Source organism: Callospermophilus lateralis, chromosome 11 (genome assembly GCF_048772815.1).
Source record: "Callospermophilus lateralis isolate mCalLat2 chromosome 11, mCalLat2.hap1, whole genome shotgun sequence".
Taxonomy (NCBI): domain Eukaryota; kingdom Metazoa; phylum Chordata; class Mammalia; order Rodentia; family Sciuridae; genus Callospermophilus; species Callospermophilus lateralis.
The window spans coordinates 13,771,247-13,792,487 of record NC_135315.1 but is presented as its reverse complement, the minus strand read 5'-3'; the positions used below and the strand labels follow the sequence as shown (position 1 = coordinate 13,792,487).

The window sequence follows — 21,241 nt, the reverse complement described above, 5'->3', positions numbered from 1 at the left end:
GTCTCTTCCACGGCTCATGCCACGGTAGTGCAGCTGGATCCACTGGGTGACTCAGAATGCTCTTGCCTCAAGCTACTCTACTGGAGAGGAGGCTGGTTGGGAACATGTGGGGCTATATTCTGACTGGGGGCTTATCAATTCATCACAATGAGGTTTCTGGCTTTGGATGCTGCTGGTACTCCCTGAGCTTGGCTGATGGCAAATAGGACCCTTGTAGTTAAAACCCATCTGTACAGAGGGGGCTGAGCTGTTGCCAGGGCTGTTTCCCCAGGGCAGGACAGGCAGCTGGTTGCTCCTTCCCTTTGGCACATCTTCTTTAGAGGACTTTCCCTCCACAGGGTCAGCTGTGCCTGTGGGCCTCACCATCTTACACTGGGACAAGGCAGACCCGGGTGATCTGAGGGCTGCCTCTTTAGTGCAGCCACACGAACCACGTCCCCATGTGGGTCACAATCAATCTCACACCTGGAAGGTGCAAAGAGAAGCCCACAGGAGATCTTGGACCAGCTGGAGCAGAGTTTGCATCTCCAAGGCAATATTATTAGCTGAAGTTCACTGAGATATAGTTTCCATGATTAATTACACTTTCAATTTGAACCACAAAGGACAATAACCAACAGGGGCTTGCCCTGTTAATTGAAATTAGAAGTTTTTGATAAATGTTAAATGAAAAAGGGCTAAGCAATAACCCCAGCCAGGAATTGCGACATTATGTAACCACAATGCTTAGTCCTAAAATAGGGAGGAGCTGATAGAGTACACCATACATTAGATTTTTTTTCCTGCTTTCTGAAACTTTTACTGAAGACTCCAAGGTGTTGCAGATATTATTCTCATTTTGCTCTAAAGAATGGACATTTAGCCCGGAATTCAGTGTAAGATTTCTTTTCTTTTCTTTTTTATTTTCAGCACTAGGGAGTGAATCTACAGGCATTCAACTACTGAGCCACATTCCCAGCCCTTTTTACATTTTGTTTTGAGGCAGGATCTTGCTAAGTTGCCTCAAAACAACTGTTTTGAGGCTGGCTTTGAACTCGCAATCCTCCTGCCTCAGCCTCCTGAGCCGCTGGGATTACAGGTGTGCACCACAGTGCCTGGCTTGAATTTGAATTCTAAGAGGGATACACATAAAAATCAAGGGGCTTTCACAGAAGTTAGTTTGCAAAGACCACATATTAATAAGAGATCCTATACATATGAAATATCCAGATTAAGAAAATCTATGAAGAGAAAGTGGATTAGTGGTTTTCTAGGGTTGGGGTAGAAGTGAGTAATAGGACAGGCAGGTGATAAATAGTCTGTAGGCTTTCTTTTTGGGGTGATGAAAATGTTTAAAAATTGATTTCATGGACGGCTGTACATATCTGTGAATATAATCATACACTCAAGATGAGTGGCTTGTATGGTATGTAAGCAATAGCTCGAATAAGTTGTTAAAAAAACTTAAGCCCAAACAAACAAACTCAGGAGCTTTCACCATGTACTTGAGCACGGACCTAAAACTTTACATAAAAGGTCAATTGCAATGCATCAGCATAAAAAGAAAAAAGAAACCTTAAATGCAAATCTTGGTCATAAAAGTCAGTTCTTGCTTTGTTAGTAGTTAATACATAAAAGGCTATTTTTAAAGCCTTTGCCCTTGGCACTAGGATGTCCCACAAACAGTGATTTGTATTATTCCTCTGCAATGTGACTACTAAAGGAGTCTGGCTCCTAAGTACATGTGACACAGGAAGACAGAAAAGAGTGGTCATGGAGGGGTGTGATTCAGTGTGTGCTCTGAACTAGTCTCAACTATAATTTAGATACAGAAACACTATGAGAAGAGAAAGTTTAAAATGGGAAATCTGAGCACACACAGTGGTTTCTAGCCCTGGATGACCACGGTGGTCGCCTTGTAGGGTCCATGAGCTGAAGGCAGAAGGGAACCCCAAGAGAGGTGGGATTAGGATTCACTCTAATGACCTCACTTTAACTTGATTACCTCTGTGAAGACCCTGTCTCCTATGTAGAACTTCAACATATCTTTTTGATATGTTGAAAAAAAAAGAAAGCTATGGATGGGAGGCGGGAAAGCAACCCTATGGACTAATGCTTACTAAGGTTTGCTCTGCACAGAGCTTGAGTCAGGCACTTTAGACCTGTTTTCTCATTTCAACATGTGTATAATAAGAAGCATATTTGGTCTTTGTCCCTGGTTCCTAGAACAGAGGTCTTAATGCCCTTGGAATTTCCTGAGATAAGAGTGACTTTGCTATTTATAAGGAGCCCCTAGATAGCCTCAAATGGGGCTTGTCCTCAGAACATGGAAGTGATTAGAGGGGGGGAACTCTCAATCCAGCCCACTGACCTCTGTGGAGAAGAGGGAATACTGGTGGTTGAGCTCCATAAGAACTTTAGAATAATAAGATTAGTGAATTGGAGAGCTTCTGAGTTGGTGAACGCATTGACTCCCTGGGAGGACAGGTACGTTAGTCAGCTTTCTGTAACTGTCATAAAATACCTAAGATAAACAATATATAAGGAGAAAAGGTTTATTTTGGCTCACGGTTTCAATTCACGGTGGCTTGGTCTTGTTACTTTGGGCCTGTGGCAGAATTGGGGAGCATGTGGCAGAAGCAACCTGCTCATTTGATAGTGGCCAGAAAGCAAAGAAAGAGACAGGAAATGCCCTTCATAGGCATTCCCCTAATATCCTAATTTCCTCCATTGGCCCCTCCCTCTTTAAGTTTCCATGCTTCCCAATAGCGCCAAGTTGAGGATCAAGCCTTTCATACATGGGCCTCTGGTGACATCCAGAGCTACACTGTAATAGTGGGGCACCAACAGAGGACATGGAAGCTCCATAAGCTCCCCCTCCCTTAGGACCTCGCCCTATGCATCTCTTCCATTTGCCTAGTCATGTATTATATTCTCTAAAATAAGCTAATAAATATGAGTAAAATGTTCACCTGAGTTCTGCAAGCCTGTCTAGCAAATTACTGAACCCAAAGGATGGGCTGTGGGAAGCCCTTATAAAGAGCTGGTCAGTCAGAAGTACAGGCAGTCTTGTACTGGGGAGTTTTGAGCTCTTTAACTTCTGGGATCCAATGCTAATTCCAGGTAGAAAATGTCAGAATTGAAGTGAGTTGAATTGTTGGACATGTAGCTGGTATTAAAGAATTAGAGAACTGGAGAATTGGTTGGTGTCAGAGGAACATCCCAGATTTCTTCTCATGACTATTATCTTCATTTTGTGTGATGCCCAAGGGGATGTCCATCCTACTGCCAGACTCGCTGTCCCATATGTCCATCTCAGTCCAACCATGGGCTCTTCCTGTAGCCTTCCTCTTTTGGAAATCTCCAAAAGGGTGTCAGGCTCTGCTTTAGTCATCTTTTGCATGGCTGTTCCCAAAACACTTGACAAGTACAACTAAGAGGAGGAAAAGTGTATTTGGGGCTCACAGTTTCAGAGGTCTCAGTCCACAAATGGCTGACTCCATTGCTCTGGGCCTAAGGTGAGGCAGCACATCATGGGGGAAGGGCCCAGGGGAAGAGAGCTGCTCAGCTCATGGCAGGGTCAGGAAGCAGGGGTGGGGGGTGGAGGACAGAAGAGGCCACAGGGAAGATGCACCCTTCCAGGGAATGCCCCCAGTAACCCACCTCCTCCAATTATATCCTACCTGCCCACAACTACCAACCAATCAGTGCATTCCAACGAGGATGAAATGATCAGGTTATAGCTCTCATAACCTCATCATTTCACCTCTGAATATTCATGTATTAACACAGAAATTTTTGGGGGGCACCTCACATCCAAACCATAATAGGCACCAATTTCTATGTTCTCCTATAAACTTCTGGGGACACTTGCCAGTCTACTCAGTCTTATAAGATGGTGGTGTTAAGGGAGGGCCTGCATGTTCCCAGTTCCATAAATACCATTTGTGCAAGTCCCCACCAACTTTTGTAGTAGACAATCTTAGAAGACTCTTACTGCATGGCTTTAGGGTTAGGCAAGAAGTGTACAGGCAAGGACTCTGGGAACTCCCCTCCCTCATCTCCATATACAGCCTAGGAAGGGGGGAGGGGCCAGTGGCCCAAGTGGAGATGAGAGGCTATCTCCTCATGGGTTCCAGGAAGAATCTGGCCTCAGTTATTAGCAGCTGCCTGAAGAACCTAGGGTCATAACTCCTCTTTGTTCCCAGCTTTGGGCCTGGTTCCCAATTCCAGGGCAATAAGAGGCGTCTCCCGAACTTCCTGTTACACAATGCTAACCAGTTCCTTTTGGCACTAACAGATACCAAGATCACCTCTAATTGGAGTCAATAAGGTGAGTCAAGGGCACACTGGAGAGCAACCTGACTTAACGTAAGTGACAGTGAGAGGCCGGGAAGTGGCACTCCTAAAGCCACTGAGCCTAGCTCCTGCCATGAAGGAGCTTGGTGGGAAGTGGCTCAGTGTGCAGCCTCTGAGATGGGAGTGCCCCACCCACTCCGATTTTAGCAGTGTTCTTTGGACACAGGTTATAAAGTAGCATTAGTAGGCTTGATCCATACTGAGAATGGACAGTTTGGTCCACAGATAACTTAAGTTTATGAAATCAAAAGCCGATAATAAACTCACAAATATTCTTCATGAGTTGCAACAGGGCAACACTGATATGTACTGGATTTAACTGTTCCTAGATCCTGCCAGATCTTCATGTACTGTATTATTCTGGGAAACTTGGACCTCCAACCTGTTGAACAGAAACTAGGATAGAAATGTTCAATAAAGATAATAAAGAATTTCTAGTTTTACAATTGGATGAGATTACAAATTTATCTCAGCTTTAGAACTAATTTTGCTTGTTAATATTGCTTAGAATCTCAAGATATTAAGCAGGTGAAGCAGTGAGTGGCTTCTAACCTTTATTTTATAATAACATTCATTTTTGACCATGCCTAGGAACACCTCTGTAGGATTCTAGATTCTGGGAGCAGAATTGAAGAGGGAACTAAAAAGGCTTTGGAATGAGACACCTTGGGTTTGAATTTCTTCCCCCCCCCCCCCCCCCCGCCGGGGAAATGGATACTAGAGATTGCACCCAGGGGTATTCTACCACTGAGTTACATTCCAGCCCTTTTTAATTTTTTATTTTGACACAGGGCCTTACAAAATTGTTGAGGATGGCCTAGGACTTGCTATCCCCCCACCTCAGCCTCCTATGTCACTGGGATTTCAACTATACCTGGCTCTGGGTTTGAATTTCTGTTTTAGAAGCAATTGTGTGAACCGAGATAAGTTATTTAACTCCAAAACTAGTGTGGGTATGACAAAGTGAGAGGAGTATTTCTCCAATGGGTCTGTGGGATGTATTCTCTGGCCACTACATCTATTTTTTCTTTTTGGAATGGGTTTATGTATTAGTCAGTTGTTGGATGGCCAGTTTTTGTTTTTTTTTTCAAGACTCAAGCATGTTTTGCCCAATCTAATGTTTTCTGAAATGTTTATAGCGACCAGAAATTTTTCCAAAGATAGGGAGTGGAGTTCCATCAGATCGGGTCATCAAGGGATAGGCAAGGTTCTTCCTCTTGCATTACCCGTCCTTCCTAAGATCATGAGACTTGAGTTTAGCTAGAACATTTAAAGAAGAAATGATCTCTGGGAGTGATTTTTCAAAGACAACAGTTGTTTGTTTCTCTAGGTTTATCTGGAAGGGCTAGCTAGGTATAGGAAAATGGTTTTTTGGGTCAGAAATGTTGGGGTTTGAATTCAGGCTTCCTGAAACTTCCAGTAAGTGTACTTAGATTCTCTGAGCCTCAGATTCCCCTTTCATAAGATGGAGACAATGTCATTTTTTCAATTTATTAGAATTAAAAGATACAACTGAAAAAAAAAAAAAACAACTTAACATTGGCAATTATTTTTCTCAAAAATTAGTTCCTGACCCTCTAAAGAGAAATTTATTAGGAAAAAACCTAAGGCCCAAGTTAGTGAGCTAGTAATTATATGTCTTTTTCTGGGCCCCTTAAAAATAAAAGTCTAAGACAAGGACCTTAATAGCATTTATTTTTCCTTGGATATTTTTGGAATTAAGGCTGGACAGTTGTACTTGGGAGTCTGAATAAACACAAGTGGAAGAGACGATCACTGGTCAGGTCTCATAACTCAAAGGGAAAAATACCACTTCCAACATCACAGAGTCCTAGTTGTAGACTGGAGGAAATATACTTAGATGAGGGTCAATCTGAAACTACCCCAAATTCTGAAGAAACTTAGGAGAAAAAGTGCACAAATGTCTATCATGACTAATACCGGTGGCTAGCAAGGAAGGTGTTGATCCTGACTCCATGATGGTATCAGATTCCCAACAGATGGAATGAAATCTGAAGTCACTGACCTTGGCCTTAGTGGAGGAATGGACGGTCTTTCAGTTTTACACTGCTATAGCCTTCTCCCAAACTAAGTATCATAAAATCATTTAAAAACCTGAACACAGTAAATGAAGATCCCTTAGGCAAAGCTCCCTTTTCTGGCATTTATAACAGATGTGACAAGATACCGTGTCCTTGGCCCTCAGGAAACCAGAATATGCCTCCCCGTTCCAGGAGCTCCTCTCCAATATGTCAGTCAATACTGATCATTTTCTACATGTCATAGCATGAAAAACATTGGGAAGCTTTGGCTTGAGGTCATTCCCCAAACCTGGTACATTTACACAGATTCCTGTGTCCTATCCTAGCCAGTCTGGTATGGCTGGCCCAATGGTAAGACCTAGGTATCTCCTTTTAGAAAAGCTCCCTATGTGATTCTGACCTGATTTGGAAACTCTTTGAAGGGCCAAGAAGTTCTGGTGCTTTAATTTAATAAGACTAAAACCAGCAGGGGCCGATGCACCTGGCCCCAGTCTGGAGCAACTTGTGGATTTGCTGCTTGTTTTCTGGAAAGCACAGATGGAGGTTCTCTACTGGAGAGACTTGAGGAAGAGCGTGATGGCATGTGTTCACTCCTGGCTGAGAGCCTGTAGCCCTTTGGCTCCTGCTTCCTTCTTTTAAAGTTTCTAAAATGTTATTATTATTATTATTTTTTCCTTAAAATACATCAGGGAAGAGGGTGCATGGCAGACAGAGATAGGAAGCCGAATTTGTCTTGGGTGTTGCTGTGGTTCAAATGCCCCTTCCAACACTCACAGTGAAATGAACTGCCATTGTATGAGATGGGACCATTAAGAAGTAATTAATGTCATTATTGCAGGAGTAGGTTAGTGGTGACAAGTGGGTTTGTTATAAATTCCGCCTCCTCTTACCCCTTCTCTGCTTTACAATGGCTCCCTCACCCTTCTGTCATGTTATCCTGCAGCAGAGCCCTCACCAGGGACCAGTGCTGTGCTCTCAGACTTCCCAGCCTGCAGGACTATATAAACTTCTATTGCTAAATTACCCAGGCTGTGATATTCTGTTATAGCAGCAGAAAATGCACTAAGACAGGTAAAATCCTGGGACTCCATTGGCATAGACTGCTCAAACTTGGCCCAGCAGTGAATGTAACTTCTAAGGTTTCACAGAGGTGAAGTGTCAGACACAGCCATTTGGAGTTAAGTTAAACAACAACACAAGTCTTAGCACATTTTTTTTTTTGGTAAATCTTATCAGCACAAATGGCTTTAGTCTCAGAAAGATCTTGCTGAGTCTGTGAGGATTTTGAGAAGCCGAGAAGGGGAGCTGTTAGCATCATACCTCGGCTGCTCCTCGTCACTGGTGCTGACAAGTAAAAAAACAACATGCAAACAAGCTCCCAGAGTGCCACTCATGGCAGCCACCATCCAAAGGCACATGGCTGCCACTGAGCCATTGTCCCTGCCACCCCTGTGCATATCTCAATGGCATTCAAATCACAAAAGCTTACTATGTACCAGGGATGATGCATTTTTCATGTCTTGGCTTGCTTTCAACTTCATCTCATCTTTTCTCCACCCGTCCACTCTTTTGAAGGGAAGAAAGGATTCAAGATACTGAATTAATGACAACGAAGTACAATGGCTGTGATCATCTGGGAGTCCTCCCAGAGCCAGGGCCCCTCATGTTAGAGTCAATCACCCAGATATGGAGTATGGGCTGGGAACCCCAATTCATAGGTTCTACAGATTATCTTTGTACAGATAAGTCCAGTGATCTCTCTGTCCTATGGATGTTTTGCTCCAATAATTCCTTCCCTCTTTGGTCTGTTCCTTCTGGGAGTCTGCTAGGGGGTTGAACCCAGAGCCTTGTGCATGCTGAACACACACTCTACCACTGAGTTAGACTCCATCCCCAAAGGCTCTTTCTAGTGATTCAATGACCCAATGCCACTGCCAGCAATTCCATTCCTGGCAGAGACTTGCAAGTCTTTGGTTTCATCTGGCATTTAGCAATTCATTTGGCTTGATTTTGTTTGACTTAGTTGGTCTGGTATTTCACCATCAAATCCAATTGGTAAGATTTGCAACTGCTGCTGTGGGTACTGATTTTTTGGGGAACTCATTCATTCAAAATATTATAGCAATTTAAAACATTTTGCTTTTCTTTTGAAAAATTAAGAAGCAGAAACTCTTTTTTTTTTTTTTTTTTTTTTTAAAGATGGAGTCGGGCACTACCAATCCCCTAGTACCCTGGCTTTGCTAAAAACATTGCTATAGGGGCTGGGGTTGTGGCTCAGCAGTAGAGCACTCACCTAGCATGTGTGAGGCACTAAATTCGATCCTCCATACCAAATAAAAACAAACAAACAAACAAATAAATAAATAAAGGTTTTAAAACAAACAAGCAAACATTGCTACAGCTTTACATTATTAGCTTAATTTCTTCCCTAACAGGAGAAGTGGTTTTAGAACTCAGCACTAGGCAAGACTTCACCAAGGCTTGGGTCCCAGCTTGGGTCCCAGCTTCCTCTCTTTTGGAAGGATGAAGTCTGAAAGAGAACACCTATTTACTTCTTGAGGAAGTGAGCTGCAAATTAGTCTTCTAAACTATCATCTTAAAGCTCCTTTATTTCTAAATCATTCTACTCATTAACAAAATATTATTGCTGTCAGGATCAAAGAGGGCAATTTGTTCATGAAAGGGAGAAGCAAGAAGCAGGGAATAGGTTGATGGATTTGGAGGGTCCTAAGCTTTTGGTGTCCAGGAGCCTGCCAGATCTCCTCGAGAGCCAGTCTCTCTGGGGCGGTCACCAGTGCAATCCCTTATGTGGCTGCTGGTGACTCCTGCTTTGAAAGCTCTTTGCTACCTAAAAAATAAAGTCTAAATTCCTTGGCTTGGCATTCCAGGTTTTCTTTCCCCCTGCTCCAGGTGAGCAGTTCCTCACTGACCCTTGAGTATGTGCTACCCTTGTCTCCATTTGCTACACTGCCTATTAATCTCATTCATCTTCAAACTTTAGTTTGCTTCCATACAAGTGTGGGTTAGAGGGCAATATGGCTACTTAGCTAGGAGGAATTAAATCTATTTACCCAATGACTCACACTTTCACTATTAGAATGTACTCTACAGACACATTATAAATACCCCAAAGATATGCTTCTTGCAGTACCATAAAAGCAAAAAAATGGAAACATTCTAAGTGTCCATCAAATGGGGAACGATACACATGTGGCATATTCTACAACCACTTACCTGACAGAAAGATGTGTGCTGCCACAGAAAAGATGGCAAGCTTACACTGTCAGTGTGATAAAACACGTCGCAGAGTGCATACTGTGTGCTTAGCTTAATAAAACAGGCATTGGGCATTATATTTAGGTGTAAACACTACAGACACTATCCCTAACCACAGCTCTATCTGTGAGGATGGATCATAGGACATTTGTTTTCTTCTTTTTTTCTTGGTGCTGAAACCAACCCCAGGGCCTCAAATATGCTAAGCATGCGTTTTACCACTGATCTACACCTCTGCCCCTTATTTGTTCTTTTGATGTTTTCCAACATCTCTTGATTTTTTAAAAAAATAAGGATCATGTACTCATTTGTGAGCAAATAATAAAGACAAACCTTTATTTCCCCAAGGCCCCACTCAGATTCCACCTCCCCCATAGAGCCTGCCCTACCTGCTTTCCTACTTCCAGAAATGCCCACCCCCTCCAGAGTCTCCTGGTGGTGGGTGCATGGTTTCAGGACAGCAGAGCTCACCTGGCAGTTGGGTATACACCTCTCCCGCTCTCTTATACCAAACTGTCATCTAGCCCTTTGTGCCATTATATGTTATCTTCACAACCAGATCATGAACTTCTTAAAGGTGAGCCACGTCTTCATTGTCATTTTTACCCCTGTGGTCTCCCAGCCAGTGTCTTGCCCTGAGTCCTCAAGAAGAAGCTGCTCTGGAGACGAGAGAAATGGCAGTTTTCTTCCAGCCTTACTGGCCAGGCTGATCGGATCCCTGCCTGCAGGTCTGAGACTCACTGCCTCTTAACGTTGCGGCCATGGGTAAATGTACCAGCTGTCATCCAACTTGTAAAGGGGGCAGAGGATGAACAGAAAGAAGAACAAAACCAAGAGACTGTCCAGGCTCTCCCTGCACATACAGGATGACGCTGCAGGTACCATGCTGTGCTCCCCTGGGGCCCCCAGAGTAGACCTCTGGGGAAATGACATCTGCATTACTGCTTCAGCTCCTGAGGACGCAAGACTTGCATTGAAAATTGCTCCCCATGATTGTCCCTAGGATCTCCTGCTCTAGTCCCCTTCCAGAGACATCCACCAAGGGCTTCCCCCTTGACTTGTTAGAGCACTGGCAACCCCAGACCCTCTGAAAGCAAGGGCTCAAGGACTACTTTAGATGCAGAGACTTCTCTTTTCCCCATGCTAAGGGCATAGTGAGTCGTCCTGTTGTTATCCAGGAGGCACCCAGACCCCAATAAGTTGGAACCCATCACAAAACAGCTGCGTTCCTCTCAGAAAGAAACAGATGGACTGGGGGGGGGGGATGAGAGTAACGGCACAACAACAAATTGAACTTAACCATGCACCCCAGCAAGAGGCAGCTGTGTCAAATCTGGCTATTTGGAGATAATTGAAAATCCTTACCACCCTAAACTGCCAAGATGCAGACCAAAATGAAAATATTTTTAATTTCAGGGCGCCGAATGGTTTGGAGAAAGCACTTTTGTGCTAAAGGGTACAGCTAAGGACGACAATATTTACTCATCTGGCCTCTCTGTTCCCTTTCCTGGGACCCACCGTCCTTAGCAAACAGTGTTTAATCTCTCACCCTTGACAGTTATTGGAAAAGTTAGAAGTATCTCTTTTTGTTCTGTTCTCTCTCCCTCAAGAGAGAATTCAATGGACATTTAGTGGAGTGATCAGTAAACTGGCTGCCAAGGATTTCTTGAACCAGGAAGATGGTAATCCAGAGACGTACAGGCTCAATTTTAAGAGGTACCTCAGTCAGCTAGGCCAAGGAGAAAACTCTAAACCAAATTCTGTCCCCAAATCCCCTCTGAACCATCAGACATTTAATTATGAGTCCCTTTCAATTTCAAGGACAGCCTCCTGTTAAGTCTTTTTCTCCATTACTACCCAAGTTAAAATATTGTACGATTTCCCCATTAAAATTACTGTGCTGTGTTTATTACCGTAAGACAGAGACCCCTTTAACATCTTGGGGGAGAGAAGTTTCCTTCATCTGTAATGATTATATCACATTCAAAAGGCAGCAGAGGAATCCTTTCCAGGGCTGATACCATCTTGTCTTTGTACTCTCAGGGCCTGGCACGGAGCCTGGCACACAGTTAGTGTTTACTAAGTGCTAACTATAGAAATCCATTAATGAGTCTTGCCACTGATAGGTCTTACTAAGTGTCCTTCCTTTGGGTAGGTTAAAATCAGGACTTCTTGATCCTGACAACTGAAGCTGGGTGACTGTGTGGTGGGGTCTGTCCTGGGATGTTTGTCAGCATTCCTGACTTCTACCCACTAGCTGCATATCCAATTGTGACAATCAAAAATGTCTTCAGATACTGACAGATGTTCTTGGGGGAGGGGCGCAGAACTGCCCTCAGAAGAGAACCACTGGCCGAGAGACTGCTTTGCATTTACACCATCAATGAAAATTAAAAAACAGCACATTCTCATAAAAATCCTCTACCTCTGAACTTTCTCCATTAGGGAATTACATTTCTTTTTCTTTCCCCTCCTTTGCCCTGGAGGCAGGTCTGAAAATTTGGGAGCTGTGCATTCCTACCCACGACCTGTGCCTCTGGGAAGGAGCTGCAGGGTGTACCCCAGAGGCCCATGAAGACCCCATTTTCTCGGGTCACACCCCATTCTATCAAGGAAGCTGAAGCTCATGCAGGACCTCGGTGAACCAGGGAGCCCCAGCTGACGCCAACAGCCTCTAAGTGAGATCTCTCTGAGCTTGACTTTCGGAGGTTGTCCGGGTGGACTAGTCCTGTAGGCAGGGCGTGGAGAATTGCTCTTGCACCCCCGAACTGCCAACTCAGCTTTACAGAAACAGTCTCTTTGCCTGTGCCCTCTGCGGGCCTGCTGAGACTTAGCGTGCCGAGTTCCTCATTCCTCTGCTGGGATCTTCACCTTGAAATCTTGGCAGAGCATCAAAGAGTCGGATGGGAATCTTGGCAGAAGCAAGAGCCACTTATCAACCGCATAACAAGTACAACCTGCTTGGTGTTCAGCTTCACCCTCTCTGCTGCTTTGGGGTGCCGATGAAAACTGTCCCGGTGATTAGGCGCAGACAGCCTTCTGACTTTCATGGGGCGCGGGCAGGTCTTGGTGCCTAATGGAGGTGTTCTCCATGTCTGAGAAATCACTCTCTTTTTTTTTTTTTTTTTTTTTTTAACATCACAACACTGCCCTGCAGCGTTGTCCGATGGATATGAGAATAAAACTTGAGGCTCAGAAGCTCTGGGGAACTGAAACACAGCTCTTGATTTGGACAAAAAATAGCAGCACTGCAAAAACGAGAAATCGGAGAGCTCTGGACCGGGCTATCAGCTGATCCCAAGTCCCCAAAGTGTCCTTCTGAATCCCTGGTTAGTGGTAGCCTGAGGACTGTCAGGCAGAGGGCAGCTGGTGGAAAATTCCCCACTCTGGTCACCTTAATGAGAGAGACATTCTTGACTGTGTGGCTCAGGTTTCCAGGGAGAAATGGGACGAGCAAAGAAATGGCTTCAATCCCCTCCTTTGGCCTGAGTAGCAGTGTGTGTGGCTGTAGCTGGGTACAGAGTAGTGCCCCAGATAACCCTGGTCTGCATTCATCAGCATCAAAAAATCTTGGAGCAGACTGTGCCCACCAGCTCCCTGGCTTTCTGCAGAGAAAGTGTGTTGCTCTTTACGATGCTGACATAGTCAACTTACAAGAATGGATTGGAAGAAAAAGCCCATAAGGCAGTCAGCCTCAGATTAAACAAAAAGGATCTCTGATTCACAACTGCTAGCTTAATGGCAACAGATTCATTTTCTTTGATAGCACTTTCTCTGAAATTGTCACTGCTGGAATTTAAAAACAAAGCCCCTGGCCTTCACTTGCGTTCATTCACCAACTGTTGGGGAGCAGCATCTGCTAAGAGCTGGTGCTTCAGTAGCTGCTGAGTATGGGAAGAAGGAGGATGGCTCTTGGCTTCGTGGAACTCATGCTGTGGCTATGAGCTAGCATGAGGTGGCATGATCTAGAAGCCACAGACCAGGGAAGGGCTGGAGGAGCAACGTGCTCAGGAAAGTTCCCTAAAGGGAAGTCGTGCTTGAGCCAAACTCTAAAGGTGGCCCAGGAAGGGGTTTTAAGCAGAGTAACAAGGTCAGATTTCCTATTAGAAGAAAACTCTTAGGATGGGGAGGAGGGTGTTAATAGTTTACAATGTGCCAAACAGAAATAAATTTGGAAATATTTTGCCAACTGGCTGCTTCTCTTACTCTCTGTCCCTGTCACATTCACAGTACACACAACCCACACAGCCTATAAAACACACTGCTGGTGAGTCCAGACTGCAGCCAGGGATTCTCAGGATCAGATGATGTGGGGTTGGGGGTCACTGGGAGTCCCACAGACACTCTCTTCCTTAGGTTTTATTACAGGCTCTGGATTATTGGATTATGCCTGTAGCCCTTTGTGGTGTGACTGCCAACGGAGGAGGAATTCTCCCCGTGACGCAGGCAGCAGATCCTCTGGAAGTGGGACTGGAGAGTTCACAGGACTGAGCCCCAGGAGGCCCATTTCTTCCACATTCATCAAGCCACCCTAAGACTCCTGATAGGAAGCATGGTGAGAGCTGGACCCAGAGTTCCTTTCATCTGCAGTGACCTCTTTTTCTAGAGCACGGTGACCTAGCCTTGGCACTACTGACATTTGGGGCCAAATAATTATTGTAAAGGGTGGTCCTGTGCTTTATAGGGGGTTTAGCAGCCTCCTTGGCCTTGACCCACCAGCAGCACCCCCCAGGTTGTGACCACCAAAACTGTTGTGGGGCAAGCACCCATGCAAAGCAAAGTCATCCCCAGTTGGGAACTGTTCTGAGGGACAGTTTTCCACTCTCCTTTATTTCTGCTCTATTTCTTGACACATCCTCCCTGTGTTCTTCCTCATTCTCTGGACAGTTCTTTGTAGATTCCTGGTGCCTCCTCTGTCTGGTCTCCTTTAAGGCTTAGTCCTTAACCCCATTCCCATTACACTTTATGCCTTCCCCCTCTCATCCATTCCCAGGAGTCTAAAAAATTTTCTATATTCTCTTCTCACCAGATACCCTGATTGGTCTCCAGGCCAGATCCCCCACTCACGGTCCAGACTGGTTGCTCCTCATGCTAGATGTCTCACTGGCCTCACAAAGTCCACCAAGCTTTCTCCAAAACTCATTCCTCTTCTCATCTTCCTATTTCAGTAAATGGAACCCCATCTACCTGCTGTCTATGCCCGAATCCTTTGGGTCATTTTGACTCCTCTTTTTTTCTCACCCTTATAGCCCATCTAAGATGGATCCCTGTCAATTCTGTCTTCAAACTATATTTCAAAACCCTCTGTCCTCTCTCTGTCTGTTGTTAGTAATCTAGTTCAAGTCAGCATACAGCCTAAATAACCAAAAATGCAAATAACTCTACTGACCTCAGTGGTCTCTTGATTTCCATTCTGCCCTTCTCAATGTATTTTCCTTCCAGAGCAATCTTTGGGAAGCATAAATCAGACCCTATGAGGCTCTATCTTCCATATCTTCAAAGGGATTCACTGTACTTGAATAAAATCTGCCTATTAAACAGCCCCTTCCTCCTTCATCCCTTTCTTCCCTTGTTTGTCTGTGGCCACTATGTTTGCCTCTTAAACATGTCACCATGGAGCCGGGTGTGGTGGTGCAAGCCTGTAATCCCAGCAGCTCGGGAGGCTGAGACAGGAGAATCGCGAGTTCAAAGCCAGCTTCAGCAACAGCATGGTGCTAAGCAACTCAGCGAGACCCTGTCTCTAAATGAAGTACAAAATAGGGCTGGGGATGTGGCTCAGTGCCCCTGAGTTCAATCCCTGGTACCAATAACAACAACAACAGTCACCATGGGGTCCTCTCTACTTGCTCTGCCCTCCACCTGGAATGATATCCCCAGCTCTTTCATCCTGCAGGTCTCAGCACTGCTGTCATTTCTTCCAGAACATCTCTCCTGAGAGTACCCTCTACTTACATATTCATGGGGATTTCCTTTATTGTTTGGCTCCTCTGCTACATTAGAAGTGTCATGAGGGAGGGCCATGAGTGTCTCACTACCACGTATCTGTCTTAATTCAATGAGCACTCCATTAAGAGTTATTGGATGAGCGACCATCTCTCATTTCCTTGGTCAAACTACATGCAGGAAAGAATGCTTCATGGTCCAGGGCAGAGGTATGAATATGTCCGTGCATGACTCCATCAAGCACGACAACAGCGCTCCACCAGTGTGAATGGAAAGAAAATTTCCAGGGGTGGTTCTTAGGAGAACAAAGCACAGGGAAGTGAGTCAGGCACCTGGTGACCTTAAGTGAGAACCATTGATTTCTTCATTACCATTCCCTATTTATCCCAAGACTTTCCACTGAATCAGAAAAGTGCTCCCTGAGGAATAGGCAGGACCACACCAAAGCATTCTGGGAGGAAGGGCTGAAATTAGTTCAGTTTTCTGGCAACACCGCCTTCCTGGAAGGCACAGAGCTACTGCAGAGGACAAGGTGTCCAGAGGACAGCAGACCCTACATGAAGGAGCCACAGAAAATGACGGGGCCATGGCTTCTCCCAGTGCTTTTCATAATGCTGGGCCCTTCTTTGAAAAGCCCAATTAAGCTCCTTGGACTTGGTATGGAACCACAGAAGGCGGGTGGAGCTCTGCCTCACCCTTCTTGCCAGCAGGTCCACAGTTGGGCAGAGAGCGTTTGATTTATTCTTCTTAAACTACACAGGTGGAGTTGGCTGCAGAGTGTAATACAAGCTGATGATGTTAACGTGCCCCGCCTTTGTGTTGATGTGTATGACAAGCGAGATTCACATGGGCCTCTCCCAGGCCCTTTAAGGAACAGCAGCTGGAGAGCCATGAGCCTGCAATTAAGCAGCTACACATCTTCCAGGATCAGGCAAAACTTTTCTATCCAAACGTATCCCAGAATGTGAGGGCACACAAATCTGAACCACGCTGGAGCCCAGTTTGTGGGACCTGGTGGAATTCTCTTTTTAACGGGATTATTTGTAACGTCTTCTATGAGCCTTAATGAATCTGAGGGAAGAGTTTCAAGGTCTGTGTGTTACAGCTCAAGGACGAGTCTGGGGCCCTGATTCCAAACATATTGTGATTGGCTGCATGTTGCTAAACAACAAAAATAGCCCTGCATCTGTTGTCATTGCAGGGCTGGGACGTTATTTACAGGCGGGTCACTCAAGTTCCGTCAGCAGCCATTAATAAAATACTAAGAGGATATAAATGGTGACTTGCACCAACATTTAAATCAAGAGGGAGAACTGGGCAAAGGGCGAATTCTGGCCGGGTGGAAATCAGAGGGAAAGAGTCTCTTAAATGTATTTTCAGCCAAGAAGAAAGGAGAAGGCCTTCTGAAAGTGCTTGCTATTTTGAGAGAAAGGTTCTAGACCATCATGAGCAGTCGAAAGTTTTGAGGATTGTTTGAGAATTTTTTTTTTAAATGTTAAAACCCAAAGATAAAAATAAAATATAGCTCCTGCCCTGGCAGAGCATGTGGGTGGAGATTCAGGCTGCTGTTTTTCAGAGAGGCCAGTGTGCTAGATGGCTCAGCCCTGTGAACATCAGTGTGGCCCAGATTGACAGCAGAGTTGGGCAGACAGGAAAGCTAATGGAAAGTGATTGGCAGGTAGGCCAGTAATGAGCCCTGAGGAGCAGGGACTTAATTTTGAGACCCACACTAAATAACCCAGCAAGATGGGAGACCAAACTAAAGCCACACAAAGACAGATGGAAGGATCCCAGGAGAGGAGGCACTTGAATCCCTGTTGAATGAATGAATGAATGAATGACTGGATCAGTCAATCTCTTCTACATGTTCTCCATCTATCACTTACCTCGGATTCTTTGTAGTAGCGTTCTGGAATTTCATCACACGCAATATCAATAAAGCAAACTTCTCTCTCTAGGTCTTTGGCTTCATTGTCAAAAATCTGAAAGGACAGAGCAACATATCAAAGGTTAGCGATGCCAGAAGAAATCCCCCAAGGTGCCTGTGGCTTGGTACAGCCATGCCTGCGGCAGAATAACACCCCTCAGAGCATCTTCACATGGCCCAGTGCCCCAGGCTAGTGCTTTCACCTGCCACAGAATGTGCGAGAATCATAAGGAATCATAAAAGGCTTTTATTCATCACTTAGGTTTTGTCACCTCAGAGGCAGGTGTGGCATCCATCACCACTTGGTGAGGGGTAGAAGAAAAAGTGGTCTGTTTTTAGAAGATCAAGAGTGAGGAAATAAATCTCTTCCAAGAACCTCTTCCAAAACTGCAGTGTGCTGATTTTTTTTTTTTTTTTTTTTTTTTTTGGCAGTTAATCTGAACAGGGGGAGTGAAGAGGCTGGGAAGGGGCTGGTTAGATTTGAGACAAAGAGCAGTGATATGCCTAAATTTTTAGAGGAAAAAAAATGTGCGTGTGTTTTCATTATTTTTTTTAAAGAGAGAGAGAGAGAGAGAGAGAGAGAGAGAGAGAGAGAGAGAATTTTTAAAATATTTATTTATTTTTTTAGTTTTCAGCAGACACAACATCTTTGTTTGTATGTGGTGCTGAGGATTGAACCCGGGCTGCACGCATGCCAGGCGAGCGCGCTACCGCTTGAGCCACATCCCCAGCCCTCGGTTAAATTTTTTACATATAGTGATTTTACAAAAATTAAAGATCAGCAGAAAAAAAAAAAAAGATCGGCAAAAGGAAGATTAAACATCATCCCACTGCCCAAGGATAAATATGTGTATTTTTATTGACCATTAAAAGTATAATTTCCTTGGTACATGTAGGGGCGACAAGGTGTAGCTTGGTAAGATACTGAGATGGCTCCCTGCCAGTCTATTCTAGGTTTCACGGGTCCAGAATCTCCATTAACTGGAAAAAAGAAAAAGAAAAAAGAATATACATATAGAAATTCTGGCAGAAAGACTAAGTTCCCCCTGGCCATTTTTTCTGGTCTAAAGGGATGAGTCTGCTTCTGAAGGACAGTAAACAGATTGTGCTTGGAAAACCACTTCATCCGTAGAGGCAGTTGTAACCGCACCCCCATCTCACGGCTGAGCTAGCTCCTGCAGGGAACCACCAGTTAACACTAATTATATCAGACTCTTCAGAGGAGAATGGAATATTTAGGATGGGTGATGCCTAAGTGTACAGTCTTGAAAATTGGTGCCGGTTGGTTAATCACACGATCTCCCACAAGACGGCACCTGAAGGACCCTTCACTGCTGTTCTCTTCTTGGTTTGCTTCAGAGGAAAGTACTGGTCCTTTCTGAAAGCTTTCTGAATAATATTTGCGCTGATAATCATTCCCCAACTCTGCTGTTTGCTCCATCGCCTATTTTCTTCTAAAATGTTTGGAGGCTACTTGGGCAGATCTCTTCAGACTCCCCAGTCTGACCTCTTCTTTAAAGGCAGACAAAGCTGGAGTCTTACCAGCCCTGATTCCTTCCGCTGCCACTTCAAGCCAAGTGCTTTGGGATCCTCCTAAAGTGTTTGGGAGGGACAGGTGGATTGCTCAAAAAGAGACAGGAAGCAAACAAGTTCAAGGTTGAGTGCAGAAATAAGTTGTCCTAGATGTTTTTTTCCCCCTCTCATTCTCTTTCATCTTTCTAAGGGTGAGCCAAGAGAAGAAAGGCATGTACTTCATTAAGAACACAAAAACAAGCCAGGCACGGTGGCGCATGCCTGTAATCCTAGTGACTCTGGAGGCTGAGGCAGGAGGATCACTAATTCAAAGCCAGCCTCGGCAAAAGTGAGGCACTAAGCAACTCAGGGAGGCCCTGTCTCTAAATAAAATACAAAATAGGGTTGGGGATGTGGCTCAGTGGTTGAGTGCCCCTGAGTTCAATCCCCAGTACAAAAACAAACAAACAAACAAACAAAAAATACCCCCCCCCAAAAAAAACACAACACCCCAGAAGGGAATGAGCTCCTAGAGAGTAAATCACAAAACGTATGGGATTCTGCTGGTGTGGTAGTGCACACCTGTCATTCCAGCTACTCAGGAAGTTGAGGCAGGAGGATCACAAGCTTGAGGCCAGCCTCAGCAACTTGGAGAGACATTGTCTCAAAATGAAAAATAAAAAGGGCTGGGATATAGCTCAGAAGTAGAATGCCCCTGGGTTAAATCCTCAGTACTAGAAAAAAACAAAAACAAACCCCCCAAAACGATGGGATTCAAAGAAAGGGAAATAATCAGATGTTGGGGTGGGGGTGTTGACAGCTTTTACCTAATTTAATTCAAACTTTTTTGGTTACCCATTGTACCGGCAGTCACTTTACTGCCTCTCAGGTCTAAATCTACTTTCAATCTCTGCTCTGACATAACCAACTGGAACCTCATAATGCTCTCTCCCCTCTAGAGCATATCACCATAAGCCTTGTCAGTAGAGGGCACTGGAGGGACACTGCAGGGAGAAGGGGACTCTTCAGGTTTGGATCCTGGAGGCTGTGGAGTCTGGGAGTGGGGATAATCAGTGATACTCTGCCCCAGTTGTGTGCCTAGAGGGCAGAGTTAGCCAGAGACCCTGCAGCCTGGCCTGGTTCCGGGAACCACCTGACCGTGGCCCTCCTGATGCAGGCACGGTGCCCTTCGGGCCTTGCCCTGGCAGAGTGCCCTGACTTCCTCTACACACCTGTCCACCAGCCTCACCTTGCCCATGTCTGGGAAGGCTTTTTGCTGCCAGTGAGTATGAACCAGCTGGGATTCAGGCCACCTGGTGAACTTCTCCCCGATCCTGTGGGTGACAACCGCACCTCTCCAGTGATGCCCCGGCCATGGAAAGGGGCACCTTCCACCTTGGTCCTTCCTTAGGTAATCTCTTAGCTAGAGAGTATCCTTCTCTTGACATCTTTATAACTGCTCCCGTCAAAAGTCAATAATTCCTTATATTCCTTCCTTCTGTTCAAATTATTGTGTGGCCTCTGTCTCCCGATTGGGCCCTGATTGATACACTCATTGCATACAAGTGCTGTCCTAGGCTTTAAGGACTAGAAAGACAGGGAGCGCTGAGTTCCTCCCCTTAAAAAGTCACCACCATGTGGGAGAGACAGGCTGGGTGCAGTGGCACAGGCCGAAATCCCAGTGACTAGGGAGCCTAGGCAGGAGGATCACAAGTTCAAAGCCAGCCTCAGCAACTGAGTGAGCTCCTAAGCAACTTAGTGAGACTCTGTCTCAAAATAAAGTATAAAAAGGGCTAGGGATGTGCTCAGTGGTTAAGCACCTCTGGGTTCAATCCCTGGTGGCTTTTTTTTTAAAGGCAGAATATAGTAAATTCTGCAAAAGAGAACGCTGACAAGCTAGGGAGACGACGAGCCAGGAGAAGCTCAGAATGGAGGCAAGTCTCCAGGATCCAGGCTGCAGAACCAGGCTCCTCCATGACAAAAGGCTTTCTCTTAGCATCCAACTGAGGAGACAAATAGTCTACCAAGATTTTCCTTCTTTTTTCTAGAATGATGACATCTGAATCTGGTTCTCTTCCTGCTACTTATAAAATATATATCCTGGGCAGCCATTGCTTAGCGTGGCCCTAAGACTTGGGGTTCTTCTTCTTCCTTTTTGAACAACTAAGGTTGCAGCTGACTCTACTTAGGCACCACCTCTGGA

The 21,241-nt window shown here is 45.0% G+C and overlaps 1 protein-coding gene across 1 annotated transcript in view; it reads right to left on the bottom strand.

Moving 5' to 3' along the window:
• Window positions 1-21,241, bottom strand: part of Pitpnc1 (phosphatidylinositol transfer protein cytoplasmic 1) — a 253,486-nt gene that overhangs the window by 31,364 nt on the left and 200,881 nt on the right. The window contains exon 6 of the mRNA XM_076871332.2: window positions 17,486-17,581. Within this exon, the coding sequence (XP_076727447.1) occupies window positions 17,486-17,581 (96 nt within the window). The remainder of the gene's footprint in view (window positions 1-17,485; window positions 17,582-21,241) is intronic.